At 45.6% G+C, this 24,448-nt stretch overlaps 1 protein-coding gene across 2 annotated transcripts in view; it reads left to right on the plus strand.

Moving 5' to 3' along the window:
* The first annotated feature begins 6,070 nt into the window (after window positions 1-6,070).
* The window catches only part of mpped2a (metallophosphoesterase domain containing 2a), a 62,990-nt gene continuing 44,612 nt past the window's right edge, over window positions 6,071-24,448 (plus strand). The window contains exons 1-3 of one of the 2 annotated variants that reach the window (XM_062549771.1): window positions 6,071-6,381; window positions 8,245-8,543; window positions 18,535-18,716. In XM_062549771.1, coding sequence (XP_062405755.1) covers window positions 8,416-8,543; window positions 18,535-18,716 — 310 coding nt within the window. In that variant the 5' untranslated portion in view covers window positions 6,071-6,381; window positions 8,245-8,415. Of the gene's footprint in view, window positions 6,382-7,442; window positions 7,497-8,244; window positions 8,544-18,534; window positions 18,717-24,448 lie in introns of those variants that run through there. The other variant, XM_062549772.1, reaches the window with a different exon arrangement.

Here is a 24,448-nt window from a genome sequence, read left to right on the forward strand (position 1 = left end):
AACGACTGTTGCGACGATGGGGGCTCTTTCATTTTCTGTCGCGCCTGTAAATCACGGCCACAGGACGGTGGCAGCAGGCTGGGACTGAGAGCTCATTGACAGGACATAAAACAGCGCGGCCCAGACAACACAATATGCACTCCATGCAGCAGCCCCAAGTCAACGCAGCCAAGCGCCTCCACTCAGCCACTGTTGTTCCGGCGTTTAGCATAATGAAAAGTCCATCCACCATCTTTTCCCCTCCTGAAGATGGAGCAGAACCCAGAGTGGATCACCGCACATAGGGCCTGAGTGGGGTGGGGGTGGGGGTGGGGATGGAGGTGGAGAAGGGTGAGAAATGGGGAGAAGCAGTGAGAGAGAGAGAGAGAGAGAGAGAGAGAGAGAGAGAGAGAGAGAGAGAGAGAGAGAGGTAGAGGCAGAAATATAGGTAAAAGATGAGGGGGAGAGAGGGGGGGGGGTTAGAAGGAATACAGCATTCATTTGAATAATAGGAGGAAATTGAACGAGAGTGGATAATTTTTCCAACACAGTCCTATCTGTCCCTGATGGATAGAAAACAAACTGTGTGTTTGGTTCACTTATTACAAACCATGAAATTACGTTAGTATAGAAATTGAGACTGGGCAGAAACCTTACTCTGAGTCTGTGTGAGTCAGTCTGCGATTTGTTCGCTATTTGTTTGTGAGAGAAATCCAAGCCTGGGAAATGTAATTGTGACACATATTAAATGCAAAAAATAGTTTGGGCTGTGCGTGTCTGTCTCTTCCCATTTCCATCTTTTCAATTATTACATGTCCAAATTGAATTATCTGGCTCTTTGTTTTTCTCCTCGGAGATAGGCAGACAGTCAATCAAGTCAGTTGGTCACCTAGAGAGCATCATTAACCAGGAAATGAAATGGTGTCTGGGTGGGTGTGAAGGAGACGCGGCATGTAGGGGATATGGGATAGGGGCGTGATGAGGGAAGCTTTCTACAACTAACATAATTGAATTTTGCATCAGACTCCTCACACACCCGCCTCTCTAAAAGCCCATCCAAGACCAGATCATACATGCACGCACACACACACACACACACACACACACACACACACACACACACACACACACACACACACACACACACACACACACACACACACACACACACACACACAAACACACACTGCACATAACAAGGACGTGTGCACGTTCACACACACATACACACACACACACTAAACACACACCCTCTCTCTCACTCACACACATTCTTGCTCATACACACACTCACATGCGCATACTCAAGCACACACACATTCATGCACACACACACACACACACACACACACACACACACACACACACACACACACACATGTATGTATGCATGCAAACACACGCACACAAACACAGACACACACACATGCAGATTGCTAATTGCACACGGTCAACTGTGTAACCTTAATGGAAAATGCCATCAACTCCCACAGCAGGACAGAAAGCAATGCATGTGAATGGATCTTGGGCTACCATCACAGATATTAATACAGAAGCAATCACCAGACAGCACTGAAAAAAAATGCAACAAACACACACACACACACACACACACACACACATGCACACGCATGTGCACACACATGTGTGGTGCACATAGCCCCCTATAGTGATAAAGATTACATTGACTATGATACATGACAGAGGACCGAACCACACACACGTACGTACACACATACACACACACAGATGAAACACTTCTCTCTGTCTGTGTGTTGGTGTGTGTGTGTATTGTCTACATTACACATGAGCCAACAACAGGAAGAGGTGAGCTAGATTTGCAACATGTGTGAGATTCGAGCTGCTTTTCAGGGAGCTGAAGAGGACAGGATGAGCACATCTCCATTCTCTACAGACTGCTTAATGTACAGTATTATGTGGTTGTATGCTGCCCCCTTTCCACCACATTTCTAACTTCTGTTGAAACTGAAAGACAGAAAGGAGAGAGAGAGGGATAGAGAGAAAGAGAGAGATCATTTTAATATTTGTTTATATTCACTAAATATAGCAGGTTTCCCTCCTCCTTTGTCTTCCTACACATTACCTTTCATTGAACCCATACTCTCAGTTCATCTTTTTAAAGTCCTGAAAAACAATTAAACAGATCAATTAGAAAATAAGGAAATTACACTGTTATGGACATGTAATTGTCATTAAAGTTCTCATTATTAAGTTAGCTGAAGTATCAGGCACGTTTCTGTTCTCTGTATGCTTAATGTCAAAATGATATAATTTTGGTTCACACACACACACACACACACACACACACACACACTCACACACTAATATACCGTATAAACAGTGGATGGCCACTTTCACACCGAAGTGAAATCACATATCCTTATACAGAAAAGAAAGAGATATCAAAGCATTCTCCATGTACGTCTGAACCATGTAGTCAATATTACAATCTGTACTGCAGATCTTTGCCACATTCTGGAGACCCCCTGTGTGCTCTACTCTCTCTGTCTCTCTCTCTCTCTCTATCCCTCTCTCCCTCTCTCTCTCTCTTTCTCCACACTTTCAGCGCTGCAGGGGTGCTAATGCAGAGGGGCTTGCCTGTGATTGATCCATCCCTGCTTCTCCACTTACAGTGGGTTACGGCCGAGAGACGGCACTAAGGCACCCCGGCCTCCGCAGAGAATCCGCTCGTCTGAACCGCGTAGCCTTTGGCTCCGAGAGGCGAAGGCAGGAATATTAGCTGAGCTAAAAGGGCAAGAGGAGTAGGAGGTGATTTTTCTTTCTTTCTTTCTTTTTTTTTTCTTGCCAGAGTGCCACAGTTTTTTTTTCCTCTGACTCTACTCCTTTTTTTCTCTACCCTTCCTTCTGCTGATAAGGCTCACGGCTCATTCAGAATCGCTACCCTTCGCTTCAGGTGCAAAACCTTTCCTTTGGGTTAAAGAGCATATAAAGAATACCATTTGAAAAGGTAACGCAGACATTTAGCGCAGGGTTGAAGATGGCATATTATCCTACTAAGAAACCAAAGACACAGATTTGTGCCCTCTGCGTATACATACACAGCCTGATATTTCTGACCTCTTTTGGTCACATGGACCACTAGGGAATTCAGTTTTTAAAGAGCTACACTGAACACTGCTCTTTGTTGCTCTGGTATCTGATGAGGGCCTGCCAAGTTTCTGAATAAAAATTTGCAAACAAGGATGTACCCGACATTGTTTGCTTGCTATATGTACACATGAGTGAGATATGGCAAGTGTTGGCAACAATCACAGGGCCCATAGCAACAGGGTTTGCTCGCTACAGTATAATGCTCTCAGTTATACTGATAGTTCAAGTATTTAGATAGTTAAATTGATATTTTTTTGTTTACGACATGTGAATAAACAGCCACTAAATGAGCATCTGCATGTTGTTGTTGTAAGTGTCCAAGAACAATAGATCTGTTGTGACATGCTCACCTCTCTCACACATTCAAATAGCATGAAAATAGCACACCATGTTCACCTCCGTTTCAGAGTACTGTAGTATGTGCTCAAAACAATTCCATTTGCACGGCACCTAAACAGCACTATGAATGATGCACATGAATCTGTGTCTCCCAGTGGCCCTGACGCCCTGGTCATTGTACCCAGGTTAAGTGAATACCACCCGGTGAAGGGAAATGAAATAGAGTGCCATTCTCCCTTCCCAGTTAATACGGGCATTATTCCTACTCCATTTTCATGGAAAGTCATTTTAGCCGCTTTTATAGAAGGTCATAAAATATATAGTGGATTTTTAACACTCTGCATAACATTTACATTTTCTATTGTATAGATGTGATCAGAGAAAGGCAGGAACTGAATAAAACATTCATGGCAGAAGCCATTTCTTCTGTGACATTTGGACCCGTATCTGCCATCAGGATTTTTTATGCAGCCAGGGGACCAAATGGTGGTCAAATGTTTAAACGTGGCCCTTCCGAATAAAATTTAAACTCTGCTTTCACATTAACGCCCCCCGGCTAGTCGATGGAAATGCATTTTCCTGGAGATAAGAGAAAAGTCAAATGGAAATGACTCCAGGAGCAATGTGGTGGTGGTGGGGTTGGTGAGGGGGGTGAGCCGAGCGCCATGATGATGGTCTGTGGAAATTGAAGCATGTCAGTAAAATTAGAAAATCCACCTTGGCCCTGGCAATCGGCAGAAATGTAAATGTTGCGCACTGCGTTAGTGGCATTGAGTGGCACACAATAGATCACTTATTTATCCTCCCCTGCCTTTATACGCACACAATGAGCATTGCTCATACAGAAGCACAAATACAGTGAACTCACTGGCCAAATGTTACTGGGGAGAGATGGTTTTTTTTTGTATCTGTTGCAAACCAATTGCAAAAAGGGCACACTTGCGTTTGAATAAAATATGGACACGTAAGTAGCAGTTATTCCTTTGCAGTCCATTCTATGTGTGCATCATTGTACAAGACTGTGTATAAAACAAATGTCTTCGAGATGTTTGTGGTTGTCCGCAGGGAGGTCAGTAAGAGCAGTGGTAACCGGCCACTGTAGCCACAGCTTGATGCCGATTTAGCAAGCCTTGAGCTTACTGACAGCCACAGAGGCTTGTATGAGGTGAATAACAGAGATGACTGGCCTCTCTTCACAACCTGGTGTCATTCCACTCCAGTGGGCTTGTAATGCACACACACACACAGTCCACACACTTTTTTTCCTCTCATCTTTTTTTTACCCTTACAGTTTCTTTCTCTCAGACATACAGTACAATCAAACCAATAATAAAGATGAACAGTGTTTCTACAACTTGTTTTTTTCATGCATATGAAAATCTCTCTCTATTTGGAACTCACAAACAAACATGCACATGCACACACACTCAAACACACACACACACACACACACACACACACACACACACACACACACACACACACACACACACACACACACACACACACACACACACACACGTAAGTGCATACAAACTGACACAGATCATCCTTGAAATAACAAAATGATTGGCAGCACGGTGATTAAACATTATTAGTGATGGATTTTGTTTAATCACAAACATAATAGTTAACATCTCTAGTGAAACAATAAATAGTACATCTTGCAAACCCAGGAAACTAAAGCTTATACAAACTGACTGCATGACTAACTTGTCCACATACACATGTGCTTAAAAAGCTTTACATATAGCTAGAGGTTTCAATTCAATTCACAAAAATAGAAAGAGCACATTTGGATTGAAATGTGTAGGCTACTTTTATTGCTTTATCTTTATCCAATACCCAAAATCAATTATCAATTCATTTATGCACATATATGAGGCCCTCTGCCACTGTGTTCCAGACAACACAGATAACACTGCCGTTTAGACCACTTGTTCTTTCCCTTCATAGCAAAGACCACAAACATTTATTTAACTTTTCAGTGTCCACCAAGACTGTTATCCAGTCATCACTCTGAACCATGGTCTATTACAACTACACTTAACCCCTGGCTGCCTACTTGAGAGAATATATAATGGACAAATAAATTGGCCTTTTTATAATGAGTACTGGACAATGGATACAAAGTAAATTTCTCACCCAAGTGCTTGACTTGACATCTGATCAGATTTAACAGGCCTGGATCTCCTCCACTGAATATCATGCTAATTCATTCTTTCCCGTTGTATCTAATCTATTGCCTACTGCTACTCGCAGTGCTGATGTTCACTGCTTTATTTTCTAACTGTAAATAAACAATATTATAAAGTAATTCAGTTTTGTATGCAGACTTCTCTAACCTGTATAGTATGCAGCACTAACGCGAATGCAAAAAAATATATTGATATTGCATCCAACGAATCCAAAGTGCGCCAAACCAAAAAAGGCATTGGCAATTGCGCGCGTGAAATACTCACTCCATGAAGAAATGTAGTGAGAGCGGAAGAAAAAAGACGGCATGAAAAATTCACCACGTGGAAGCGCCGCCACCGCGTCTATCATGGCTGTTCCTCCCCTGCGTACGTACAGTGAGCAGTGGGGTAGGCTGCACATATTCAAACCCTGCACACGCCGCCATGCCTAAGCGGGGCTGTGCTCTAGAACGTGCTCTCTGACCCCAGTGGCAGTCCTTTCTCACTACACTGCGGTCGAGACTCCCCCTCTCCCAGATCGAGGCTTGCTCTTGCACTCTCTCTCCCTCCCTCGCTCCGTCTCTGTCTGTCTCGCCTACTCTAAAGCTAGCCCGGAGGTCCCTCAGGGTCGAAGGTTCTGCCCTGCCTGCTCCGAGTTCCACCCCTCGGCCACCGACATCTGCATTGCCTCTCGCATGGACCAGCGTCTTTAAGTGAGAAGAGGGCGACCCCGACGCGTACCGGCCACTGAAAGGTATTCACCGCTCGCTTTAGCTTTGAAATTCACACAGGGAAAAAAAACAAGACACAAAGCCGTAGGTTAGAGGTGCCTTGTCATTTACGAGGGAGAGCAAGGAGGTTAGAACCGCGGCTCGCTGCCGAATAGCCTCATTTACAGCTATACGTTAGACACAGAATCCCAAGTTCATGGGTTCATAGAGTATATTTTCTGTTTTAAAAATTGAATTGTTGTGGAACTCGACGCGGTTATCTCGTAATATGTGGTGTCATAGGTTCAATTTGGTCGTTTTTCCCTCTTTCTCTTAGATAAGTCATCTGATTGAAAGAGTACACTCAGTACTTGAAATACGTATTCTGCTCAACTTAACCTCGTTTTCCTACATTTTATTCCACCTAGGGAGAGTTAAACAGAAAGACGCACATGTTGAGAGCTTTATCAGGAGCAAAGTCGTGTATTTAAAATGCAACGGCAGGTTTTAGCTGGCTAAGCTAGTTGTTGCTAGCAAGCTACTAAGGTAAGCGTTCGGTTTTGCAGAATACGCAAAGTGTACCAACGTTGCACATTGTTTTATGTGCAGTTGTGCACCATTTGACAGGCTCCCACATAGAATACCGGACAAAGTTTATGAATGAATAATATTAAATCTCACTCGGGTGAGTAATACATATTCAAGTGCATTCAAATTTGGAAGCATTTTTGCGGTTGTGAATATATTATTTCCCAGGCCTGAGTTGCATTGCATAGATAGAGGGAGGGATTTTTGGATACACTGATAACGTGTGGTGCAGGGTCATATTCTTTTCCCGACAAGTGTTCTATCAACTGCCCTGCGCTACATTGTCTCTCAGCGTCGTTACATTGTGAGGAAATGCAAGCAATACATTGTAACAAATAGTCAAGTGCTTGCACCCACAAGTTGTAGCGAGTTGTTAATGGATTGATTTGTTGGCTATTAGGTGGATGGTGGGTTTAGGGTGAGTGACGGAACGCCGGGGGTCCTATATAAAAAGCTTGAGGGGGCGATGTCATGTCCACATTGACTACTGACGAATCATCCGAAAGACCGTTGAGAGAGAGTGTCTGGGAAGAATACACGCAGGGGGAACATCGGTGCGCGTCGCGAAGTTGTGAGTTGGAGTCGTCGGAGCACTGGGAATAATCACAGTCAGTTTTAGATATTCGGTGGAATATTTGCAACCTGTAGTTTATTTACTGTAGACTAAACTTGGCGGTCGTCCTTATTCATCGAGAGTTTTTTTTAGATCTTAGATTTTATGTAACACGTTTTTTAACTAATAGTTGACTTGTAGACAATTTATTGTTCATGCGATAAAATATATTTTAAATTCAGACAATTTACGATAGAGAGCACACATATGATTACGTAGGCTTCTTCTTGTAATTTAATGTGGTAGTGATGTTTTTACAGTGATAGATGTGTCCGCGAGAAGAGTTTGCAACTAATTTTGTAATCAGGCTAACTATTGTACAACTGTTCTGAAATGGAATCAATGTTAATTAGGCTTCCGGTTTTTTTATTTAGAATTTACCTAAATAAGTTAACATAATTTTGCTATGTTCACTTAATTGCATATTGCAATATCTGTAATACCGGAATATTGAAAGAATTGAATAGTCATGCAATGCAACGTAAAATGAGGATATTTTTTACAGGGAGCAGTTTTGTCAAATTCATTGCTGTATTTATTTTTCCTTTTTGTCACAGATCACCTGTAAGAATTTTTTCAGCACTTTGTTGTGCCTGTGCTGCTTCCACACTGCTCCTTGTATTTGCAGCCTACTGTATGCCATGAGACCTGAGGATACTGACACCAGTCTAAATGACCCTGCCTCCTGTCTCGCTTCCTCCCACAGTGCAGATCCTGTTCTAGTATAGCAGTGGGCAAACAAGGAGGAAGAAGTTGTCGTTTTTTCCCGGCGGTCTTCATTTTTCCCACCCGAGTGGCGGTTCTTTTCGAGGATGCCGGCCGTGTGTCTCGCTGCAGGGACCTGGTGAACTTTCTAATGGTGTGCGTGTAGAGCAGGATGGCCCACGGAATGCCGGCACAGGGCAAAGTAACCATTACCGTGGACGAGTACAGCTCCAACCCCACGCAGGCCTTCACCCACTACAACATCAACCAGAGCCGCTTTCAGCCGCCCCATGTCCACATGTGAGTATGCCAACATCGCTGCCACAAATCTCTTCCTGCCCTCTTTTTTTTTGAGTTCCGTCCTGTTCATGCCTACCCCCCGCTCTCCCTTTCCCTCCGAGCACACAGGATGGTTTGTGCAGGAGCTTGTGTTTCACGTTTGAGCCATCATGGCCACTTTGTTTTTGCGTCGTTCCTAGAAGTTCGTTTTGGACTCATGACTGATGATGTTGATGGTGATGTCAAACAGTGTCAGAGTGTTGCTGTTTGTGCAGTTAGGTTTGGCTGAAAATGACCTGCACGGGAAATTCTTATTGTATTTTGTTCCATTTATGTGCATGATACACCTACAGTAGTTGCCTACTACAGAACGGTTTGGTTTAACTTCCACAATTATTTTGTAGATTGTGTAAATAATTGGGACATTGATTTACCGGCACATGATTAGAGTCTGAGGTTTGATTTTTCAATCAAAGACGCTTAATTGGTGAGATTATAGATTTCCTTAAAAGTAAGTTGTGTGATTTTATTTGTCTAGATTTCTGACACTTGTAAATTCTCAAGAAAAAATATTTCTTAACAATTTTCCCTCAAACGGATTTGATGAGTAGCAACTCATTTGTTTCCATTTTAACTTACCTTTCTCCAAGATTGCCCATTATTGAATTCAGGAGCAATAATGTCCAGGGATTTTATTGTGTGTGTGTGTGTGTGTGTAATGTCCGGCAAAGCCGCATTTCGTTTCGCCGGCCGCTGGTCCACCTCCGTCGCCTGTGTCTTCATTTCCCGTGGCTGTGGCCTGTCGGTTAAGCCTGTGTGTAGTTTTCTCTGCGTCCTTAAGCTCTAAGGCTGCGGCCCCTTCGCCCCAAACGGCCCTCCCTTAATGGCAGGGCCGCTGCTTATAGAATACCCGCTCTGTTCTGGGAAAGTGGGCCTTGTTTAGATTTGCCAGAGATAATGATCCGACTCGCCCTGGGCCAGCGCTCCATCTGCATCCACATTATTTGGACATAAATAAAAAATCAGAGCTCCTCTCTTTAAAGCCACACACACACACACACACACACATACACACACGCGCGCAGAAAAAGGAGGAAAACGAACGGGAGGGGGGGGGGCCTTTGAAACTCTATACATGCTAATGTCTGTGTGTGTGTGACTGTGCGTGTGTCTGTTTCTCTCTCTCTCTCTCTCTCTCTCTCTCTCTACTACAACACACACTATTTCTCTTTCTCTCTCTCCTGCACACACACACACATACACTCACACACACCTTCCAAAAGGCAACTGTTAGACGTCTCTTTCTCTCTGGCTTTTTTTTTTAAAAAAGGAGTGTTGTGACTCTTGCGAGTTGCACCGCACCGTGCTTTGTGTGTATCGTGGCCAAGCACGCTCACACACGGGCACACACACACACACTCACACTCACACCCCCACGCACGCACACACACACACACAAACCGCAGTGCTCCCTGACCCACATAGACGAGCACACAGCCCCTCGTACATCAGTAGCAATTACCCCGGCTAATGCGTGGCAGCGTGACCCTGGAGTCAAAGACGGCGTTCTCCTGAGCACGGGACTCCCTCGGCCCCTCGCAACGCACACTCACACAGCCGCCATTTATTTTGTTTTGGGATGTCCGTATAGGCCGTTTTTCGCTCCCTTCCACATTTGTTCCACGTTGTTTTTTCTTTTCTTTCTTTCTCCTTCTTTCTCTTGTTCTTCCTCCCCCCTCCACTCTTCCTGTTTGAATGCGCCGGCGCAGTAAACACAGGGGGCAACAGAAAACATATGCTGTCGGTATGGTAATCACGCGGCAGCCAGTTTGAGGGAGATATACTGGACGAGGGAAGGGCCCGGCGAGGGCGGAGAGGAGATAGCGACCGAGCGGCGCTTCGGTCTCAGGCCCGCCTCGCTGGATCAGACTTCTCTTCTCAGTTCGCCTTCAAGCTCAGTATAGGCCACAGCTGAAATCCCCACATACCTGAGTCCCGCTCTACCTATTGGCTCGCTCCAAATTGGACCCACTGAAATGTTTTTACTGGACGTCACATGAATTGATTTTGCGCGGTTTCACTGCGTCAGTGCAGCATCAAGGCTGCGTGGTGTATCTCTCTCCCTGTATTGGCAGAGAAATGGATCTTCTTACAGATCACCTCTCTGTTTTTCATCTGTATTAGACGGGGGGCCCAGACTGCTCCTCATAGGCCGTTAATTTTCAGCTAAGATGATGAGTATAATAGGATTGTTAAAACGTCATGTCCTCTGACTGGTAAACACGCTAAGGCTTGAGACTCATCTGTATTTGATTCTCCTCGCTGATTTCACTGTCATTCCATAAATCCAGATGCCACCCTTGGTTCCATGTTAATTATTCCCAGCCAATGAATAATTAAGATGCTCATGAAAGTGTGAATCATTTAACAAGTTCAAGTCTGCGACGCAGTGAGCGACAGCAGGCAGCATGTGCTCTACAAGCCCTTGTTGTAAAAATCGGGGATCCACGTCTGGACCCGTGGTTCTGTTCTGTCTGTCAGTCGCTGTCTTGCAAATGCACGCGTGCCTTACAGCTGACAACGTCGTCTCCTGCACTCTGTCTTACACACAGAGTTACAGTACAGTATGTGCAATGAGTAAAATTCACTATATTAATGAAAGCCACTGGGATGAGAAGTTACCCAAAAAAAAAGCCCATCTACGCGCAACCTGCAACAATTGTTTTCCTATTCCGCAAATTCAATTCTTTTCGCAGCACATTATTTTTTTTTCTTATAACTGCTTTTCAATGCCATTTATCGGAATGATTTAACTCCAGTCGTTTCGAAATATAGTGTTTTTGCCATACAATTTTTGCACAGTTTTCTCCTCTCTCTTCTTGTGGTCAAAGTAATTGTTCCAGTCTCGATTTTAAAATGAATACTATTTCCTGAAGGGTCTTGGTACATATTCCTTCTCCTGCTATTTTATAGTAATTCATATATTTTCTCGTGATTGGTTATAGAAACACAGTGCAGTACATATGCACACACACACACACACACACTCACACACACACACACACACACACACACACACACACCGGACTCTTCCTGTAGGGGCGAGATTGGAACTAGCAGAGCTTGATGGGGACAGTAATTGTTGTGAGCATCTCCATGTCGGCCTCTTCCCGGGCCCAGTAATGCAAATGTCCTGCAGAATTAAATCAGGCAGACATCACCTCCTCTCCTCTCTCCTCTATCCCTTTCTCCTCCTCTCCCCTGCCCTTGTCTTCTCTCTCCGTCCGTCCATCCTCAGTCCATCTCCTCCTCCGCCTGTCGGTCCCCACTCTGAAGAGGCCTTGAACCAGGGGAGGATGTGGCCCTCGGCTCCCAATTTTAGCTCCTTTTGTGTGGTGCGGGGCGCGGGGACCCTTCCCTTGCCCCCCACTAGAGAGGCTTTGAAATGGGAGAACCCTTGATTAAGCCGGCGGGCCCCTTCTGCTGCCTGCGCCTGAGAACCGCGGGTCGCCGGGGTCAAGTGACAGTTGACATTGGGCAGGTCTGGTCCTCCGCGTTGATTGAAGTCTCTCTCTCTCCCTCGTTTTTTTTTTTTTTTTTTAAACATCGGGCAGAGGAGACATCCTGCTTCAGGGCAGGGTGGAGACACAGAGGGGCGAACGCCTCGGGCGGGGAGGGGGGGGGGGGGGGGGCTTATGTCACCCTGACTCGCAGCCCCTTCTCACACACAAACACCAGGCCTCCCTCTCGTAACGGACGGAGAATGTTGAACCTCGCTAGCAGCGGGGGGGAAACACTATCGCATGTAGCGTTCTACACCACCAACCACATGAACTCGCTGTGGTCGACGAGAATCCAAAAAAAAAGTGGCCTTGTCACGACGGGTAGGGTCTCGTTCACAGCTCTTTTTTTTGTAACATTTTCTTTTCCCTCGGCCATGATTTCAACGAGCGCTTTTCTTTTTTCCCCCGTCCTTGCGAAAAAGCTCCGTAGCGCTCGCTCGGGCCCTGAACGCGTCTGCAACGAGTGTCTTGTGAGGACGCAGGAATGCTCCTTGTCGTCCTACTCGCTCACTTCACGGCCTCCCCGTGTAAATTAGCGCGGGGGAGCAGGAGAAGGTGGCGGCCGGCCGCCGTTTATTTATGAATGCATCGGCGGTCGCCTCTGCCTGCTCTGCAGTGGGATTCAACACTTTTCCATTACGGCCCGGCAAAAGCCCCATTACGCCTCTGCTGCATCGTACAGTTAGAGAGAGAGAGAGGGGGGAGAAAGAGAGAGAGAGAAGGAAAAAAGCTGCAGGAGCACATTAGAGCTCGAGCACCCTGTCACCCAGACTTATATTAAAACCCTTCTACTTAAAGTGTGTGTGTGTGTGTGCGTGTGTGTGTGTGTGTGTGTGTGAGAGTGTTTGTGTTTTCTGTTTGCCCCTTTCTGTCTCTCTTTGCCCCCCCTTCTCTCTCTCTCCCCCAGCCTAGCTCTTCTACTCATCTTCATTCCTCTACCAGCAGCCTCTCTCCCATTTCTCTCTCCTTCTTCCCTCTCTCTCTCTCTCTCACACACACACACACACACACACACACACACACACACACACACACACATAGACATACTCTCACACACAGACACACACTCACACACAGACACACTCTGACATTTTTGTGCTCAATTTGTTTCTCTGAAGTTTATTGAATTAGTGCCGACGGCTGAAAAGCTGAAGATAAGATAGACGTTCCTCTCTCTTTCTCTTTCTCTCCCTCTCCCTCTCCCTCTCTCTGTCTCACACACACACACACACACACACACACACACACACACACACACACACACACACACACAGTTTGTGTATGAGTCTGTGGGGGTGGGGGAGGAAATGCATTTTGATGTTTCACCTCCGAGAGTAATAAAAGTGCCTAAGATGGGGAGTGGAGGAGCAAATGTAAATATTTGTTAGCTCTTGATGATTATCATTTTAATTTTTTTTTCTCTCTCTCTCTCTCTCTATCTCACTCTCTCTCTCTCTGGCTTGTCGTGTTTCCCTGGCTCGGTTTATTACACACACACACACACACACACACACACACACACACACACACGCGGCTTCTGAGGGAGGATGATAAGGAGAAAAAGTCCATTTCCCGCCACAGATCAGTGCCGTGGTGATGCTATCCCCATCAAAGGCTTGGCTGCGGGGCACTCTCTCTCTCTCTCTCTCTCCCTCTATCCCTCTCTCCCTCTCTCCCTCTCTCTCTCTGTCTCTCTTCCCAAGCTGCGCTCCCGCTGCACCAGTGCAAACTCCAAAACATGCTCCTCTGAAATATTAATAGTCACAGGGGTTTGGATCTCTCTCATTCTCTCTCTCTCTCTCTCTCCATCGCTCTCCTTTTCTTTTCTTTTTGTTTCTCTCTCTCTTATTCCATCACCCGTCTTCAAATGGAGTCTCTGCTCTCGGACTATGGCAGACATGAGGAGGCTCAAGTGGTCAGAGTCAGAGAGAGCAACTGCTCGGGAAGGGGGTCACTATAGCGAATATAGTAGATTGGACCGGAGTGGGCCGAGCGGTGATGGACGATTCATACACCTGACCGAGTTTCTCTGTTCAGTAGCGTTACCTTTCAGGGGCTGTCACAGTTTTTGTTTTTTGCTGTTTTTTGGGGGGGAGGGGTCGGGGATTGTAAGCGTTGCCTCTAATAATTTGTTCTGAGGCAATATTGCTTCTCTTCGGCCTGTTGTTGACAAGTTGGTGGAGACACATAAATTGGGCGTCTTAATAACGAGGGAGAGAGAACGGGGGCCAGCTTAAGTCGATTAGCGGTTGTGTGATTGCACCCTGGGCCAGCGAGTTCACCGCTTGAGTCCCAAATTAGTGCAGCCACTGACCAGACAATCACCAGCGCGCGAGGAGGGCAGAGAGGGGGCGGGGTCAGGCCATGTCTGCGAGAATGATTCAGACCTCTGATTGGCTGGCCCCGGTTTTGTGCAGATCAAAGCTTGTAGATGGAGCCTGTCTTACACAGCTGTTACCAGTCGACATGAAAGTGCCCTCGAACGTCAACATGTTGTGTGTTTGTTGTATGCGTTTTTGATGGTTAATGTTTGCTTATGTGTAACACAAAAGTCCCCACCTCCTTCAAAAGATGAATGTTTAAACTAAGCCTGAATATTTTTCATTTAATCCTATTGATATCTAGACTGTTTCTGCAGTTTATGTAAATAATAATATTTTGTATTATTTGTGGTTTTATTTAGAAACCAGTAGTTTTTTACAACAGCTGGCCGCCTTCGATTTGACGTCATGAAAAGTAGTTTTAGAAAGCATTTTCCTTTTCCACACTTTGGGACAAGAGCAGCTCAGGCAATGGCGCACGGGCCAGTGTGATTTCCAGTGATTTAAGACGCGATGAATTAAGATGTGCTCAGACCAGAGGGGCCGTTACACTTTGACCCAGTTCAGACGGCTGTTTTCACCAAAAGGCCAAGGAGTTGAGGGGGCTCTTGTCAAATAAAATCTCCCTTACAGATATCACAGAGGCTTCCCTCGCTGCCCCCCTCTCTCTCTCTCTCTCTCTCTCTCTCGCTCTCTCGCTCGCGCTCTCTCGCTCGCGCTCTCCCCCCTTACAGTACCACATGTGCCTTTAATAAAGACTCGGCTGTGTATCCGCTGTCTGTCTCTCGTCCTTCTCCTCTCCCTCACTTCCTTTTTTTGGGTTTCTTTTTTCCTCCCCCTGTTTCTTTCCCTTTCTCCTCCCTATCAGCATTTGGAACGAACGTATCGAGGCTTATGATTATGAGTCGCCGTTTTGTGTGTGTGTGTGTCGTCTCTTCTCTTCTCACAAGGCGAGATAGTCCCCTTTAGGGACGTGCTGATATCTCTCTGAGTTTAACAGGTACTCAGGCCTGTGGTGGCTTTCTCTACTATATTGCCATGTTTTATGGAGCCACTTTCATCCGTGCGATTTTTCTTCTCTTTTTTTTGTCCTTTTTCTCTCTTGTCCGACTGGATGATAACATTATCACACACACCTCACCCCCCCCCCCCCCCCCCCCCCCTCTTTATGCCGTCTCGCTTTCATTTTGGGGCAGATTTGGTTTGGAGGGAGTGGTATTTCCCATGGTTTTATCCTAACCCGATTTTCTCGGGGAATAAACCCGCGGCTGGAATAATCTTCCCACTCCCTTACACCTGATGAATATTTAAGATGCCAGGGACGTCAAACACAAGCTCCCTCTTTCAGTGCCACTGCTCCGTCTGGGTGTGTTTATGTGTGTATTTGTGTGCGTATGTGTGTGTGGTTGGCAGTTGTGTTTTTGTTTTCGTTTGGGTGAGGGTGAGTACAGACTAGGCGAAGACAGCGTTCCTTTTGTGCGTGTTTTTTTTCTTCTTCTTGGTGGCGTTTTCACTTGCTTGACACATAGTGGAAGACAGGTGAAAATGGGATCTGTGTTATGTGTGTGTGTGTGTGTGTGTGTGCGGGTGTGTGAGCATCTGTGCTCGCATGTTGTGTTGGTGTTTTTGCACGGGTGAAACAGGGTGCAGAAGTGACAGGGAGAAAAAGCTGGTGTGGATTAGGAACAAACTATATCTCAGTAAATACTCAGCATGCATTCCTAAATGATTCAGAAAGCTCCCCCTCCCTACCCCCCATCTCACCCTCTTCAAAGTTATGCATCGTATTTCTAGGGGAAGGAAAAAAAACTACACACAAGAACACATACACACACATAGCCATGCACACACAGACTTAGCCCATTACAGCTTGGTATGTTTTAATTGATCTGGGTCATTTTCTTTCATTTAATGCCAGATTAAATCTCAGTGCCAGAGAAATGTGAAACTCTCTTTTTTTCCTTACCTCTCTTTCTCTCTTTCTCTCTCTCTCTCTCTCTCTGTTTTGGTGCATGCAATCTCAGCTAGGTGGGTGTGTGTTTTCTTTGTCTTTCCCAAAATGTGTGTGTATTCAGGCAATTTTAGAGGCTATGTGGGCCGAGCACTTTGACAGGCTCCTGCCCTCATTGTGAGTGTGTGTGTGTGTGTGTGTGTGTGTGTGTGTGTGTGTGTGTGTGTGTGTGTGTGTGTGTGTGTGTGTGTGTGTGTGTGTGTGTGTGTGTGTGTGTGTGTGTGTGTGTGTGTGTGTGTGTGTGTGTGTGTGTGTGTGTGTGTGGATAGCTGGGTGTGGGTGGTAATGAAGGCATGTCACAGGCCTTTGCACTCTCACTGCCTCTGTAACTAGAACTGCCAACTCTATGACTTCACGTGCCACAGAGGACAAAATCTAATCAATGGCTGTGTGTGTGTGTGTGTGTGTGTGTGTGTGTGTGTGTGTGTGTGTGTGTGTGTTTTGGGGCCGTGAAAGATAAAGGAAGAAAAGGAGTGTTTATGTGTAAGGGTAAGAGTGTGTCATAGAGCAGTTCAAGTGTGTCTGAGCGAGACACTAACACGTCTGTGTTTTTGTGTGTTCATAGCGCATATTCCCTTCATTAGCATTAATTTTTGCTGCATTCAGTCAATAACAAATATGGCCGTCCCTTCAGCTTTCTTTTGCCTTCAATATTTCTCCCTCACTCCTCGACTGTATTTACTGAGCAGTCGTTCCCCGTGCTGGTGGCCCATTTCAGATGTTCTCGCTCTCCTTAACAACCCGACCTCTCAAAATGATTTTCAGCCCCTGTTCTCCCGTTCCCAGCTCTCTTTTCTTTGTTCGATTGAAACCGGTCCCCATCATTTATTTCTCTCCTTTTCCTGCATGTTAGCAGATTTTTTTTCTCTCTCTCTCTCTCTGTTCTTTATGCGCTCACACAAACACACACACACACACACACTACCAGTCAACCTTTTATGGGCTGAGCCAAAAAAAAAAAAGTGTCCCAATTTGGGGCTCCGTAATGGCGATAACCGTATTTTGCCATCACGTATGATTTCGAGGAGTGCTTACGCCCCCCCGTCCCTGTCTCTTTTTGTGTGTGTGACTGCTTATCTGGGGCCATAATAGCGGTGATGTGTGTTCAGCCGAGACGCCGTGCCTCTCTCGGCGGCGCATTGCGGAGTGAGCGGCAGCGCCGGCTATCCCTCGCTCTCGCTCTCTTTGTCAGGCGGAAGACGCAAGTGTTAATTAGGGAACGGCGAGGCCTTCTGTGGACTGACATCCCCTTTTAGTAATGAAATAATGGAGGAGATGGAAAGTGCTGCTTATTGCACATTGCTGACTTCAATTACAGCCAAGATCTCTCTCACTCGTCCCCCCCCCCTCTCTCTCTCTCTCTCTCTCTCTCTGTCTCTCTCTTTCTTTCTTGTTCCTCACTCCCCTCTTTCTCTGCCTCCATTCCTGCCTTTTTTGCTTTTAGATGAAGAGCCCCCCCCCCCCTTCTCTCTCTATTTCCTTTACTCTCCCCACTTTGCTGCCACCGGCCCCCCCTCCTCTACCCAACTCCTACGCAACCTTTTGGACAAATAAATAAAGAGGATCTCCAGACGAAACAAGCGTGATTTCTTCGAATGGGGAGACAATCCGGGCCTCTCCTTAATTCTTGCAGCTTTGCGTTTGGTCTGGGCAACAAAGAGTTGAGCTGCCCTTCCCGTCGGTCAGAGGATCTCTTCTTTCTTTCTCCCTCCCTCTCTCTATCTCTCTCTCTCTCTCTGTCTCTCTCTCTCTCTCTGTCTCTCTCTCTCCCTCTCCCTCTCTGTTCTCATTCTACCCCCTAAAGAAAAGACACTCTTAATGCTGATGCCCAGAGTGAAGCTTTATATAGAGGGCTGTAGGAGAAGTCAATTATGCTGTCTAGACATTGACAGACGTGATATTGTGTATTTTATTTACCTGTGTTCTGATATCCATTGCTATCCGTTTTTGTGACACGCAAATAAAATGCTACAAACGAAAAATCTGTGAAATTGAAATTTAGTTTCAATCTTCTTCGTTTTTTTGCACCTGCATTGTCTAGATTTTTTCAAGTATTAACAGTTTTTCCCCCCATTTTTCTCTTTCTCCCTCTCTCCCTCCTTCTCTCCGATTCTCAGGGTGGACCCGATCCCTTATGACACTCCCAAGCCAAGCGGCCACACGCGTTTTGTGTGTGTGTCCGACACACACTCGCGGACAGATGGCATCCAGATGCCGTACGGCGACGTGCTGCTGCACACGGGCGACTTCACCGAGCTGGGCCTCCCGTCCGAGGTCAAGAAGTTTAACGACTGGCTAGGTACAGCACCTCAGTTAACCCCCGCTCGGCCCCGCTTAACCTCTGACTCGGCGCAGACAACCTGCCAGTGTGTGTGTGTGTGCGACTGTCTGTGTGTGTGTGTGTGTGAGAAAGAAAGAGTTAGATGTCGGCAGTTGATCAGTGCACTGAGCTCCTTGACAGCTTTGCGGTGTCTGGTCAGCCGGTCTCTCAGACGTGTGTGTGTGTGTGTGTGTGTGTGTGTGTGTGTGTGTGTGTGTGTGTGTGTGTGTGCCACGTGTGTCAAGTCTTCCTCTCTGAGCTCCACTCGTCTCTAACTCCATCCATCCCTCTCAGTCCTATTCCCCAATGCATTTGCCTGTGTGTTTATATTAACGTTCCTTTATACATTCCCCTTTTTGTTTCTTTTTATGAAACATGTCCTTTCTGCATTTCCCTATCTGCATTCATAGTCCTTCATACATGGCTCTGTGTCTAGATTCATATTCCGTCTACGTTGGCCTATATGTCTGTCTGTACAGTAATTTCCTGTGTATAAGCCGCAGGACAGTGTTTTATGCGAGTTAAAAGAAACAAAACCATATTAATGCCATATAAACTGTCCCCATGTATTAACCTCATAGCTGTAGAAATTTTGCAAAATCAATGTATAAGCCGCGGCTAATAGTCGGGAAATTACGATATATATGTGGCTCTAGTGAGTGTGTGTGTGACTCTCTCCTTCTCTGTGTACACTACAGCAGACTTTACACCCCTCATCATTATAGCGTGCCTCTGGAGCTGTTAACACACACAAGTTGTTTACTCTGTTGGCTTTTTGGATTATGTCATTTTATCTTCCCCTTCTTAACAAGGGAGCCAGTCTTGAGATGGAGTGTCTGTTTTCTTTGCCTTTATTTGTGACACGTGTAGCACATTGCTTTAGTTGTTCTACTAATTAGGCTGCCTTCGTTCTTATCTCTCTCTCTCTCACTCTCTCTCTCTCTCTCTCTCACTCTCTCTTTTTCGCTCTCTCTCTCTGTGCCACTACATTTGTTTTTGTCCTCTGTTTTCCCTCATGAAAGGGAATTACATTTTGTGCTATTTTTTTTAAACTGTCATTGATGAACCCCCATTAGTTTTTTAAAAAAGACTTATTTATATAATTCCGGTCTTTTCTCTCTCATTACATTACACATTTTCTGGACCAAATCAAAATGAAGCTAATTTTTGTGATGCCAGGTATTGTCAAGTGAAGGCTCTTAGACTTTTGTGAAAGCAGGACCATTTTCAAGCTTCTATTCATCAGCCACATTCACTCGCTCTCTCTCTCTGTCTCTCTCTGTTTCTGTTTCTCTTTCTCTTTATCTGTCTCTTTTTCTCGATCACATTCTCTCTCTCTTTCTTTCTTGTCCTCTCTCTCTCGTTCACTCTTTCTCTCTCTCTCTCTCACTCACACTCACTCACACGCACGCACACACACACACACAAACACAAACAGACCTTCTCTCTCTTACCACAACTTCCACATGGTCACCTTGCTTGTTCAAAACTTTGAAGCAGTACCTCCTTGAAGCCGTTAGACTGCTTTCGTATTTGTGTGCGTGTGTGTGTGTGTGTGTGTGTGTGTGTGTGTATGGGGGGGGGGGGGGGGGTGTTCTGAGTCCAGAGGAGTAGTATTCATCAGAAAGAAGAGAAGCATGCCGTAGGCAAGGGAAGCCATTCAGTAGCGATCTCTTCCTCCCTCCCTGACTGCCTGCCTGCCTGCAGAGCTGCTGCTGCTGCTGCCGCCGCCTCTCCTGCAGTCCTCCCAGCCTCAGCCGCGGGCAGCTCGGAGCGCATTTAAAACATGCCCGCCATCTCAAGGCTGCCCTCTCTCACCCTCGGGCATTCCCCGCCACGGCTGTCTGTCAGGCTATCTGTCTGGCTGCTTGCGTGTCTCTTTTTTTTTTCGTCCCGTCTGGTGTTCCGTCCTGTGCTGCTCTCTCTCTCCTCTCATCTTTGGGTGGCCGAGGACCCGCGGCTGCGTGCAGAGTCAGGTTTCAAGAGGACCGATCACCTCTGGTCAGGGCCAGAGTAGCTATGGGGCCTTCAGGCTGCTAACCTGCGGCTGGTTCAGCCACACACTTACTGCAGAAGTTTCTCTTCTTTTACATGTCTGTCTCTGTCAAACACACACACACACACACACATTCTCTCTTTCTCTTTCTCTTTCTCTCTCATTATCTCTGCCTCTCTCCCTCACTCTCACAATCTCTTTGTGCTTTACCCTTTATCCTCACTCTTACCCTCATCTTGATCATCTGTCAGGAGTGAAGTTTTAGCATGTTTGTGTCTGTGAGAGAGAGTGTGTGTGTGTGTGTGTGTGTGTGTGTGTATGTACGCGGTGCCTGTCAGGAAGACAGAGGGCCTGTGCGTTTTAATGGCTCCCCCAATCTCCCTCAGATTAACACATCAATCCTGGCCCCGCGCCACTCTGCCCTTAATTTATCTGTTTAGCAGGTCCCGATGCATGACGCGCTCTCATTAGGCCCCGAGCGAGCGTAAACATCACTCACCGACGGCCCGCACTCATCAGTACACACAGCTACATGCTGTCATTTACACACACACTCTCACACACACACACAAACACACACACACACACACAAGCATGCACACGTAATGTCTATATCTGTGCGTATACGTGCGAGAGTGCACTTGCGAGCATGCTTTCACTTGTTTGTGTCATCGGGTCTGTCCTCTGTGAAGGTCTAAATATTGTCTTACGGTCTTGTTGTGTACCTGTATATTGTGTGTGTGTGTGTGTGTGTGTGTGCTTGTGTGCTCTCATTGTGTTTGGCAGGGCAGGGGTCAGGGCCATGGGCTTTAGACTGGCACCTGGTAGGACAAAAGTGTGTTGTGCGTCTTCATCACCCTCTGTGTTGTGTGTGTGTGTGTGTGTGTGTGTGTGTGTGTGCGCGTTTTTTGTGTTTGGCAGAGCAGGAGCCAGTGTGATGGGCTTTAGACTGGCACCTGGCAGAACAATAAAGAAACAGACAGACAGGACACAGTGGCGCCACTCTGCCCCTTGAACTTTAGTGTGTGTGTGTGTGTGTGTGTGTGTGTGTGTGTGTGTGTGTGTGTGCGCGCGGACACAAGTGAAAGTTATTTAGCATCAGCTGTGTGCCCGTGAGAGCATCAGGGCTTAAGTGATGCTTGTATTGTCTTTTTCCGTTCGGTGTGAAAGTGACTGTGTGTGTATGTGTGTGTATGCGTGTGTGTGTGTGTGAGGGTGGGGAGAGTGCACGCATGTCATCCCAAGCCCGCCATGTTCCTGCCATACCTCCTGTCACAAGGGATTGAAATACAACATCGGGGGTCGAGAGGGTTTGGGGGGGAAGGATCAAGAGGAGAGAGTCAATCAGCAGTCCCCCCCCCACCACTCCAGCCAATCAGTCCAGCACACTCACACTGCTGTCACACAGGCTCAGGCTGCTGGGGGTGTGGTAGTTTTTTGTTTTTTGTTTTTTTTTTGGTTGATTTTGTTTCTGTTGCTTTTTTCTGTAGGGTTATACTGTAGGTGCAGCTGTATTGCACTGGTGTGTTGAGGTAAATTATGAAAAGCAAGTAGAACTGATTTGTCTGTCTTGGCAAAATACAAACATACACACACACACACACACACACACACACACACACACACACACACACATAGACCTAGACCTTCTCTAAACTTTTGAATGCACATGTTCAATAGTGAAATGCTTCAGGACTTTCTGTATTGAAATATTACATTTAACTGAAAGCCAGATATCCCTAACTTTATGTGAGTAGTATATATATATATATATACACACACACACACAGTATTTCTCTTTGCCAGTTCCAGGTGAGGGAAGGGAATCATCAGCTCGAGTTTTTATTACGTTACAGATATGACTTTCCTATGGACCTGAGATACCACGAAAAATGTAAAAATTCAAAGGAGTACTGTGGAAATGTAGTTGAATCATTTCAATGTCAATGAACCGAGTCAGAGTTCGTGTTTCATCTTACCGACTTGTTTTTTCTCTGTGTGACTTTTGGAAGCAAGGGGAGATGACAAGTTTTTTTTATGTGGGATGGATGTGTGTGTGTGTGTGGTTTTTTTTTTTTTTTTGCATGTCTTTAAACTGTTTAGACAGAGTGATTTCTCTCTCTCTCTGCCTCTCACTCTCTCTTTCTCTACCCTGCTCTTACTCTCTCTCCTTTGTCTGCCTCTCCTTTGTAATTGGTTGTTTTTATTCTGGAGCCTGGTGTAACGTAAACAGCTATGTATCATTCCCCAAGCCTGCCCTTTCTTCTGACTGCTTGGTACTGCAGGCTAAATGATGCAGAGAGGATCACAACGTTTTTGGGAAGGGGCGTGGGACACTTTCTTCCCCCTGTTCCCTTCACTTTGTGTCTCTTTTATTTGTCCCCCCCCCCCCTCTCTCTCTCTCTCTCTCTCTCGCTCTCGCTCTCTCTCTTTCTCAGTATTTGTGCAATTGTTCAGAGTATTTTCTGCATATACAACTTGGTCATAATAATTGAGTCCTTGCACGGCTGCCACCTGGTCTGGTCTGAGACCTGATCGAGTTAAGGGTGCACTGTTGCCCGGCTGTATGTCCAGCACGGCTTGTGTGATGCCTGGTCTTGAGACTTCGGGTGAGGAGATTGTTGTACAAGATGAAGTAGGAAAAAAAAACATTCTTGTGCTTTTTCAGTAGCACCATATGAAAGGTTCCAATAACACAAACACATAAAATGTAATTTTGCACATTTGAAAGTTTGTGTCTACTGTGTCATCAGCAGTTTGAAAGGAACAGCATGGTTATATTTACTGTAGTGTGTATTTTTTTTTTTCTTACGCAAAATCAATTAAAAAAAAAAAAAAAGATTAGTTTATGAAAACTCAGGATATGGATGTGCTCCTGGTGTATTCAATTAGCCTGTTCACTTGCTGAGCTTTTCTTAACACATCGCCATGTTGTACTGTAAACAGTGTCATGGAGTTGACATTGTGGAAAAGCTGAGCGATTGTGTGACCGTGGAGTTGGGAGATTTGAATTGACCTCTAGGCCCGGCAAGACAGGTTTATTTATAAAGCACATTTCCAGTCCGCACAAAGGCAATTCACCGTGTGTTACATAAATACAAGCAAAAAGAGCAATACAGATACATGAATAGATGAGATGGATGAATTATAAGATATCAATAATACAAAGGACACCGTACATCATTTTAAAAACAAAGTAATATTACTAAAATAGAAAGAGGAAGACTGGGAGCATAGACCTCTGGCAGGGCTAAATGCTCTATGTCGTATCTAGTGTATAACCAGATGTCGGCGAAAAGTGAAACTGAAGTCGTGGGATTATCAAGTGATGATACAAGGCTGATTTGTTTATTTGCTAAGATATGGTGGGTGAAAGTGAGTTATCTCCGTTAGAATGCCAAGATTTCAGTCATGGTCTACTCTTTGGTTTGTTTCTGTGTTTTGCTTATTTAACTGACAAAAAAACTTTGACTCATCCAATGATTTAATCGCTCTAAACGCTGACACAATGAGTCAGTTGTGCTAATAGTCATCTGGTGAGAGGACCAAATATCTCTGTGCACAATTCAAACAGGCCATTCTGCAGCTGTACACACATCCAAGTTGCAGATTTGACACAATCACAATGTTCTGTCCATGCCAGCTCTTTGTCCTCCTTTTCTCATCCTGTTTAAGTAATCATACCATAATCATAGTGTTTGTGTAGCAGCGTCTG

Source organism: Sardina pilchardus, chromosome 11 (assembly GCF_963854185.1).
Source record: "Sardina pilchardus chromosome 11, fSarPil1.1, whole genome shotgun sequence".
In the NCBI taxonomy this organism is placed as follows: domain Eukaryota; kingdom Metazoa; phylum Chordata; class Actinopteri; order Clupeiformes; family Clupeidae; genus Sardina; species Sardina pilchardus.